General features: G+C 35.4%; 1 protein-coding gene across 1 annotated transcript in view; it reads right to left on the minus strand.

The window, feature by feature from the left end:
• LOC107716069 (uncharacterized) overlaps positions 1 to 7885 on the minus strand; it is a 9160-nt gene extending 1275 nt beyond the window's left edge. Inside the window, exons 1-14 of the mRNA XM_016522389.1 lie at positions 7874 to 7885; positions 7761 to 7791; positions 7635 to 7661; positions 7379 to 7457; positions 7190 to 7276; positions 6972 to 7075; positions 4759 to 4930; positions 4482 to 4573; positions 4182 to 4356; positions 3961 to 4064; positions 2996 to 3167; positions 2699 to 2790; positions 2373 to 2547; positions 2177 to 2283 (exon numbers count right to left, since the gene is read on the minus strand). Coding sequence (XP_016377875.1) covers positions 2177 to 2283; positions 2373 to 2547; positions 2699 to 2790; positions 2996 to 3167; positions 3961 to 4064; positions 4182 to 4356; positions 4482 to 4573; positions 4759 to 4930; positions 6972 to 7075; positions 7190 to 7276; positions 7379 to 7457; positions 7635 to 7661; positions 7761 to 7791; positions 7874 to 7885 — 1429 coding nt within the window. The remainder of the gene's footprint in view (positions 1 to 2176; positions 2284 to 2372; positions 2548 to 2698; positions 2791 to 2995; positions 3168 to 3960; positions 4065 to 4181; positions 4357 to 4481; positions 4574 to 4758; positions 4931 to 6971; positions 7076 to 7189; positions 7277 to 7378; positions 7458 to 7634; positions 7662 to 7760; positions 7792 to 7873) is intronic.
• Between the last annotated feature and the right edge of the window lie 1835 nt (positions 7886 to 9720).

Genomic DNA, 9720 nt, shown 5'->3' on the forward strand with positions numbered 1-9720 from the left:
GTTTTATGTTTAAAACAAAACCTTAGGCCTATTTATGCATCTGTAACTGCAGTTTAAATGCATCCATGTCCCCTCTGAGATACATAAACTGTAAATACATCTAAATGCCATTTCAGATGTAGATTCCAGAAACGTTTTCTTATGTTGGAATGAAAGACACTAAGTACCAGATGAAGTGCTTCTTATTCTTACCCAAAGATACAAAATAGAAGAAAGAGTTAAAACTGAACACAATCTTGCTACTCAAGCTGTGTATGAACATTTTTTATATTTATTTGCTTCTTTTCCATTTTGCATTTACTTGTACTTTTACTTTCAATACTTAAGTACGTTTAAGATTTAAAAAATACTTTTCGTACTTAAGTACAATAAATATCACATACTTTAAGACTTTTACTCAAGTAATATTCTAAACAGTGACTTCAACTTCTACCAAAGTCATTTTCTGGTAAGATATCTGTACTTTTACTTGAGTATGGCTTTCAGGTACTTTATACACCACTGATTATAGGTACCTTCTTAAGATGCAGACACACATACTGTTGTTTGGACCATAGATATGTATACGTAGATGCCACATTAACAAATATTTCTTTGGGCTGCTATACATAAGCGGTCCGCCATGGTCAAAGCCAGTCCGTGAACAATTAAAAAGCAAGTTGACTGTGCATCTGCAGCCATAGTTATTATTTACATGTATGAATATCTATGATCCTCTGCGTATGTGGACAGGCATTCATGTCCTCACAGACTACAAACCATCAAGCAGCACCCCCCCTAACCAGTAATGCCAACTGAACATCTTTTGTGCTTGCTTTGATCGTGGAAACACAGAATCACCCAACAAAGCTGAGCTCACACCAATCATAGCAAAATGTTTTGCGAAGTTGGTACTATCCCATCTGAAAACGTGCCTGCCCCCAACACTGGACCCATTTCAGTTCGCATACAAACCCAACAGGTCAACTGAGGACGCCATCGACTCAGCTCTCCACAATGCCCTGAATCACCAGGATAAAAGCAACATAAAAGCAACACTTATGTCAGAATGCTATTCATCGATTTCAGCTCTGCTTTTAATACTGTGATTCCATCTAAGCTGATCTCCAAACTCACTGACCTTGGCATCAGCCCCTCCCTCTGCAACTGGACCTTGGACTTTCTCACCAACAGACCACAGTCTGTTAGGATTAACAATTACAACTCCTCCATCCTCACCTTGAACACTGGCATACCACAGGGCTGTGTTCTGAGCCCAATTCTCTACTCCCTTTCCACCCACGACTGCGTACCTTTACATGGCCCTAACTCCATAATCATGTTTGAAGACGACACCACGGTGTTAGGCCTGATCAGCGGCGATGATGATTTGGCCTACAGGGAGGGGAGGTTCAGCACCTGGCAGTGTTTTGTGCCCAAAACAATTCTTGTACTCAACACCCAGAAGACCAAGGAACTAGTAGACACATTGACCTGTCTGGAGCAGTCAAATGGTATCTACGTATAGATATCTATGCTTTGGACAGTCACAGAAACACCATGCATTATATAAACAGTCGATTCAGCATTTGAGGGGAAAACCGTCAAATTGTGCCTGAAAACGTGTTAATTGGAGACTGTTTTATTCTTAGTTTTATAGTCCGAAAAGCCCATTCAGGAAAAACTTGATAAGACTGTTGCCAGTATATAACATGAGGATGCACAATGCTAAAGCCTTTATGTAAATAGGTCGCATGCTGCGTTTGTCCAAACAATGACACTAACAATGCAAATATGCAGATAAGAACATTAAACCAGGGTTTGGGAATATATAGTGTGAAACGTCAGTGAATGAATACCCTAACTGTTAACCCTAGGTAAATTACAAGCAGTGTGAAACATGAATCAAGATAACCCAGGATTCCATTGACCCAGCATATAGAATGACCCAGGGTTAACTAGTTCAAGTGAGAAAAGCCCTATGATTTTTATAACAGAAAACAACCCTGCCAATGAAATATCTGAATTATGCTATTTTTTTCTACATTGATTTTTGGTCATATATTTTGGTAATATATGACATGTTAACTCAATGGTATGTTATTGTAATTGTAGACAAATTAATTTGGCATTTCACTATAGGCTCTCTTGGTTTTCAGTCCACTTTCCTTAGTATTTGTTGTGTAAATTCACTCACTTGTGCAAAATTTCTCTGGGCAGGAGAATCGCACTTTATAATCAGCACAAAGCCCTCCTCCTGTTTGGCCTGCATTTACACAAGCAAACCCAAAGACTGGATTATACCTTCACAAGACTTAATTTTTTGTTTCTCTAAAAAATGCTTTCAGAAACATGTGCCCTGTAAAGCAATGTAATAGATTTGATAGACTCACACTTGAAATATGTTTCCAGTTTGATACGCTGGCTGGCCAGAGATGGTCTGAACTTCTATTCCGATTGGATTTGGACAAATGTAACCAGGGTACTTACTGAAAAGGCCAGACAAGAGTTCAGAATCTCTTCCATTTGTTTCAGGGTCGTCAGAATCAAACCACCTGGTTACACATGCTGATGAATAGAGCACAGAGAAAAAAAACTATTATACATAGACATTATACATAGACATAATACATGCTATTATAAACATCTTTACAATATGAACAAAAAAAACCTTCATACAACACAGTGAAGTTGAATACATTAGAATCATGAAACTTACTTGTGTTGCAGAAACTCAATGGACATGTGAAGCGGACCCTGTAGTCTTGACAGGCCCCATTCACACACTCAACACCCTTTAACGGGTCATATCTACAGAAAATAACAAATATATAAGCTGAATTTACAAAATGGCATTCATAAGCAGTTTTGTGCAAAATATTTTGCAAAGGTGTTCTTGAAGATCCAGAACAAGCAATGATTAAGCTTCTCATGTCTGTTTGACATCGCATTAAGAAATAACAGCATAGTCTATTTTAATTGGAGACATTTATATGGATAATACATGATACCATACACTACAAAAATGTTTCCAGGTGGCAGTACAGGAGTCCCACTAATGGTTGTGACCTCAATGGCGATGGGCTGAGTGCAGACCTGTAGTGGGTATCTTATCAGGAGTAACGACAGCGTCTCATTGTCTCCTAGTCCACTGGGGTCATCTCGGTCAAACCAGGGTGTCCTACATTCTAATAGAGGAAAACCAACTAGGTAAAGTCTTCTCATTTAAGATCAAAATGTCAGACCAATATCACAATTTCTATTGTAGAAGAATTACCCAATGTCTAGATTGAGACTATCATTAGTTCTATATGTTTTAGTCAAACTCTTCAAAATCTTATCTCCTTCCCACAACTTCATAAAATATATGATGAATAAAATCTCTACACTATTTAATGATCTTGTACATAACTAGTCAGTTATTATATAACACTCTTGGGCTTATTTCAATCTGATTTGTGACCCTGGACCACAAAACCAGTCATAAGGGTACATTTTTTTGAAATTGAGATTTTTACATCATCTGAAAACTGAATAAATAAGCCTTCCATTGATGTATGGTTTGTTAGGATAGGACAATATTTGGCTGAGATACAACTATTTGAAAATCTGGAATCTGAGTGTGCAAAAAAATCTAAATATTGAGAAAATCGCCTTTAAAGTTGTCCAAATGAAGTTCTTAGCAATGCATATTACTAATCAAAAATTAAGTTTTAATATATTTACAGTAGGAAATTTACTAAATATCTTCATGGAACATGATCTTTACTTAATATACTAATGATTTTTGGCATAAAAGAAAAATCAATAATTTTGACCCATACAATGTATTTTTGGCTATTGCTACAAATATACCCCAGCGACTTAAGACTGGTTTTGTGGTCCAGGGTCACATTTATATTGTTTTATTATTTGTTTAGAAAAGTCACATCATATAATATAATAAATTCAATCAGTTTTTATTATCTCACACGCATTCACTTGAACACCAATCCTCTGGGCAGGTAAAGCGCACCTTGTAATCAGCACAAACCCCTCCTCCTTGATTTGCATTTAAGCAAGAAAACCCAGTTGTTGGATTATATCTACAGAAAACACAGAAAACACTTTTAGAACATAATACAAAGCAAACATCATGTTGCATTTAAGATCCCTTTTTGTTTCTTGACTTGCTCAAAATGTTACAATTTGATAAGACTCACATTTGAAAGATGTTTCCAGTTTGATACGCTGGCTGGTTAGAGACGGTCTGAGCTTCTATTCCAAGTGGATTCGGACATATTTCTCCAGGGTACTTATTGAGCAGGAAAGTCAAGAGTTCAGAATCGCCTCCATTTGTTTCAGGGTTGTCAGAATCAAACCATCTGGTTACACACGCTAAAGAATACAGTACAGAGAAAAAACAAACAATTAAACCAAAAAAAAAGGACCACTTTACAATATGAACAAAACAAATTTATACAACACAATGAAGTTGAATAAATTAGAATTATGAAACATACTTGTGTTGCAGAAACTCAATGGACATGTGAAGCGGACCCTGTAGTCTTGACAGGCCCCATTCACACACTCAAAGCCCTTTAACGGGTCATATCTACAGAAAGTAACAAATATATTAGCTGTATTTACAAAATGGCGTTCATAAGCAGTTTTGTGCAAAAGATTTTACAGAACAAGCAATGATTAAGCTTCTCATGTCTATTTGACATCGCATTAAGAAATAACAGCATAGTCTATTTTAATTGGAGATATTTATATGGAGAATATATGATACCATACACTACAAAATTGTTTCCAGTAGGCAGTACAGGGCTCCCACTAACGGTTGTGACCTCAATGGCGATGGGCTGAGTGCAGACCTGTAGTGGGTATCTTATCAGGGTCAACGACAGCGTCTCATTGTCTCCTAGTCCATTGGGGTCATCTCGGTCAAACCAGGGTGTCCTACATTCTAATAGAGGAAAACCAACTAGGTAAAGTCTTCTCATTTAAGATCAAAATGTCAGACCAATATCACCATTTCTATTGTAGAAGAATTACCCAATGTCTAGGTTAACACAGTTTTGCTGACAAATTATTTTAGTTCTATGATATGTATTCGTCACACTCTTAAAACAAAGTCTCTTCTCCTTCCCACAACTTTAGATGAGTAAAATCTGTACACTGTTTAATGATCTTGTACATAACTAGTCAGTTATTGCATAACACTATTGGTCTTATTTCAGTATGTTTTCTTTTACTACTTATATTTTTTAATGGAAGGTGAACAAGCAATTTAGACAATTTAATGATATTGTGAAGTGTTAGTCATTTGGTAACACACTGGATCTGTTTTTGTGTGTAAATGTCACTCACTTGAACACCATTCATCTGGGCAGGTGAAGCGCACCTTATAATCAACACAATATTGTGGTTTTACGTATGTGCAAGCAAACCCAGATGCTGAAATATATCTTCAGAAAAGACAAAATAATTTAAGAACATCATAAATACACAAACATTTATACAAAGTTTTTGTTTCTTGACATACTCAATGTTACAACTTGATAGACTCACATATTATTAAATCCAGTTGCGCCATACGCTGGCTGGTTAGAGACGGTCTGAACCTCTATTCCGATTGGATTCGGACATATTTCTCCAGGGTACTTACTGAAGAGGAAAATCAAGAGTTCGAAATCGCCTCCATTTGTTTCAGGGTTGTCAGAATCAAACCACCTTGTTACGCACTCTGATGGAATACATTAAAGAGAAAATTGTTGGGCAAAAAAAACAAAAAAAACGTATAACATACAGTATTAAAATATAGATCAAATGAATATACATACTTGGTTGGCAAAAACTCATTGGACATGTGAAACGGACCTTGTAATCCTGACACCACCATCCATTTAGTGGTTTATTCACACAAGCAAATCCTTGTGTTGGATCATATCTGCAGAAAAATAATACATCTGCTAATATTATTTACAAAAAAAAAAAAAATCTAAATAAGCATCTTATAATATGCTAGGAATTTTAATGTTTTGTATGTAGAACTGTCCGATTACATAGTGTAACTTTAACCTGACACAGTACACTTTATTGTGTGACTGCTCTTGAAGCACCAATTTAATGTGCTGCTCTATGAAACATATTTTTAAGATACTTGACAGATTGGCTAAGCCACTCTTTCAATTCAGAGAAAATTAATGGGCAATTGTATATGTAAGAGTGAGTGTTTAAGATAAAGCACAGCCATACAGACAAGTACTCTAACTGCTATCTACTTTAAATGTTTAATCAGTATTTCTGTGAATGCAAATGTGCATATGGGCAATGGGCATGCATTCTCTTCTGCTCCTAAACTCCATATTTCAGTAAAGAAAGTGGTTGGAGTTGCAAGGCCTAAACTGAAAGCGATCTGCAGCAGATATTCTGTGCATAAAAGTAATGCAAACACATTTGGTGGAATAGGCACCAAATAAGTGTAGATTAACAATGTATCCATATCATTTAATTTATCTGAAGGAAGTTTAAAATAGAACATGTGAAATTGTTTGTCGTACACTGGAAAATTTCCATTCGGCAGTACAGAGATCCCTTCATTGGTTGTCACCTCAATGGCGATGGGCTCAACGCAGACCTGTAGTGGGTATGCCAACAGGATTGACTGCAGATACTCAGACTGTCCAAATTTAGTGGGTTTACCTTGGTTAAACCAGCGTGTCCTACATTCTAACAGAGGAAAACCAACTTAGTAAATACCATCAGCTTATCCAAACCAAAAAAAAAAGATCATCACACTGGTTTCTATTATAGAAAGGCAAAATTCAAAATTTTTGACAGATTCCTAGTCTAATAATATCAAAGCTCTAAAATAATTTATAATATGTACAACTTTTTATAATGGAAGGTGAACAAGTAATTCAGACAATTTAATGACATTGTAAACTGCTAATCAGTAAATTGGTAACTCACTGGGTCTGTTTTTGTATGTAAATGACACTCACTTGAACACCATTCATCTGGGCAGTTGAAGCGCACCTTATAATCGTCACATAACCCTCCTACTTGATATGAATTTATGCACTCAAACCCAATTGCTGGATCATATCTTCAGAAAAAACAAAATAACCTACATATAAATCTTCATGTAAGATCATTTTTGTTATATGGCTCAAAATAATAACCAGAAACCATTGTAATGCTTTTAATACTGTACACTCACACTTGAAAGGTTTGAGATGATGGTATGCCAGAGACGGACCCTACATATATATCGATTGGATTTGGACATATTTGTTCAGGATATACAGTGGGTACGGAAAGTATTCAGACCCCCTTAAATTTTTCACTCTTTGTTATATTGCAGCCATTTGCTAAAATCATTTAAGTTAATTTTTTTTTCCTCATTAATGTACACAGGTCAGCCAAGAGCTCACTGTCTCCATTTCCATCATTAGGGTCATCATGGTCAAACCACTGAGTTATACAACCTAAAATAAAATACCAAAAAACAAACAAATAAAAAATTAAATTAAAAAAAAGGACAGGATTTACGGGTGACCACATGAGAACCTTTCAGGATGTCATTATACGATTTTACGATTTTAAGTTTTTTCTTTTTCTTTTCTTTTCTTTTTTTAATTATAAAGAAGAAAAATCAGACCTACTCTGAGTGGAAGGTGAGATACGTGTACCTATAAGTAATGACAGACAAGGGGTTTTAGCATATTTTTTCTCTAATACAAATGTCAGTAAGTGGTTTTAACAACAGCTTCCTTTTTAATCAAACTTACTTGTAACAAGAACCACCCAAGTTGCAAATACCTTGTCAAGAAAAATTACATATTAGTAAACTTTTTAATATAATATAATATAATATTGGACCAGCATGCAAAATAAATGATACCTTGATGCTCATTCTTGTGGCTTTCAATAGAGTGTAATAGGACATTATAAAGATTTTTTTTTTATTTTCTAAAGAAAAATAAATCATTATAGTCATATAGTGCCTTTAAATCTTAAAAAAGAAAAATACTTGGCATTGCTAAAAGTCTATTGAAAAAAAAAGTGGTAAGTGACACTGCATTTATATTTCAATTTTTTCTAAGTCAGTCATTGAATACACTCAAAAGGTTTACATAATTGTAGATATAATATAAAAATATATAAACTCACCCAGTCTTATCTTATGATTGTGCTAGCTACCCTACACCACTATATTTGACCATCAATGCAGGAGCACAGTTAGTGTCTACACAACATCGTCATCTTTCTCTGCTGAAATTCTTTCTCTTTTTAAGCAGGTGTGCCCCTCCCAGACCATCCTCCAGAAGCATTTTTGTTGTCAGTTTTGTCCTAATTTCTGATCTCCTTTCATTCACCTCTAACACTCCACCCATCTCTGCCCCACATATCCATATACTTACAAGAATTGTCTTTTAGGAAATCTTGTCCAAGACTTATATTTTGTTCCTCACTTTAGTTATTTCCTGATAAAGAAACAGGGAAGGTGAGATTGTCAAATGTGACATTTGATCAGATGTTACATGCATTGTAAAGAGAAAGAAACAGTGATTGTAACATTTTACAATATACATTACACAAAAAACAGGTCACAAGGGAAAGGCTTTAAGCGATTCATATAACCCCCTTGCAGACAGTGGTCATGAAGGAAATTAGATATGGGTTGATTTTGTGTCACTTTTGCAGGTGTTATTCTGCTTCTTTTGACAGCATAAGGCATTAAATGTAGCAGGAGAAACATACGGTGCTGCTTGAATGTTTTCTCTATTTCTGCATAAATATAACCCCAAAAATCATCAGATTTTCATGCAAGTTCTGAAAGTAGACAAAGAGAACCCAATCAAACAAATGAGATGAAAATATATACTTTGTCATTTATTTATTCAGGAAAAAAAACAAAATGAGATCTCCGAGGACTTCAGAAAAAGAGTTGCTGTTGCTCATCAGGCTGGAAAAGGTTTCAATAGGAGGAAACCCACCAACATCACGGAGTTGAAGTGGTTCTGTACTGAGGAATGGGCTAAAATTCCTACAAGCCGTTGTGCAGGACTGATCAGCAGTTACAAGAAACGTTACTTGCAGTTATTGCTGCAAAAGGGGGTCACACCAGATACTGAAAGCAAAGATTCACATATTTTTGCCACTCACAAATATTTAACACCGGATCATTTTTCTCATGACAAAGTATATATTTTTGTCTCCTTTGTTTGATTGGATTCTCTATGTCTACTTTCAGGATTTGTGTGAAAATATAATTGTGTTTTGGGTCATATTTATGCAGAAATATAGAAAATTCTAAAGGGTTCACAAACTTTCAAGCAGCACTGTATGTGTTGCTGGTGACTTTTAAGAATCTGAGTGTTTTCAATATCCCATATTTTATAATTCATACTTACTAAACAGCATGTGGGCAACCTTAAGCAGGCGGGCCATGAATGACATACAACCTGCAAGAGCGACATTAATATTAAAAAATATATAGTGTATTTTATACAAATATAACTGATGTAAAAGACAAAAACAAAGTTTAAGGCTGATGTCTCTATTCATTTTCACAGAAGCAAAGCAACAGATGTTATAAATAAACAGTTAGCAATGTTATTGAATAGAATATTAAAACCGTTATTGCACATCTTAGGCTACACAGACAAAACAGTCGGAGATGAGTTTATGCATTTTTTTTCTATTTTACGCATTAGTAGTAAATCAAGACTTCGCAAGTTCTCTTGT

Source organism: Sinocyclocheilus rhinocerous, unplaced genomic scaffold (genome assembly GCF_001515625.1).
Source record: "Sinocyclocheilus rhinocerous isolate Xijiao unplaced genomic scaffold, SAMN03320098_v1.1 scaffold148, whole genome shotgun sequence".
Classification (NCBI taxonomy): Eukaryota; Metazoa; Chordata; class Actinopteri; order Cypriniformes; family Cyprinidae; genus Sinocyclocheilus; species Sinocyclocheilus rhinocerous.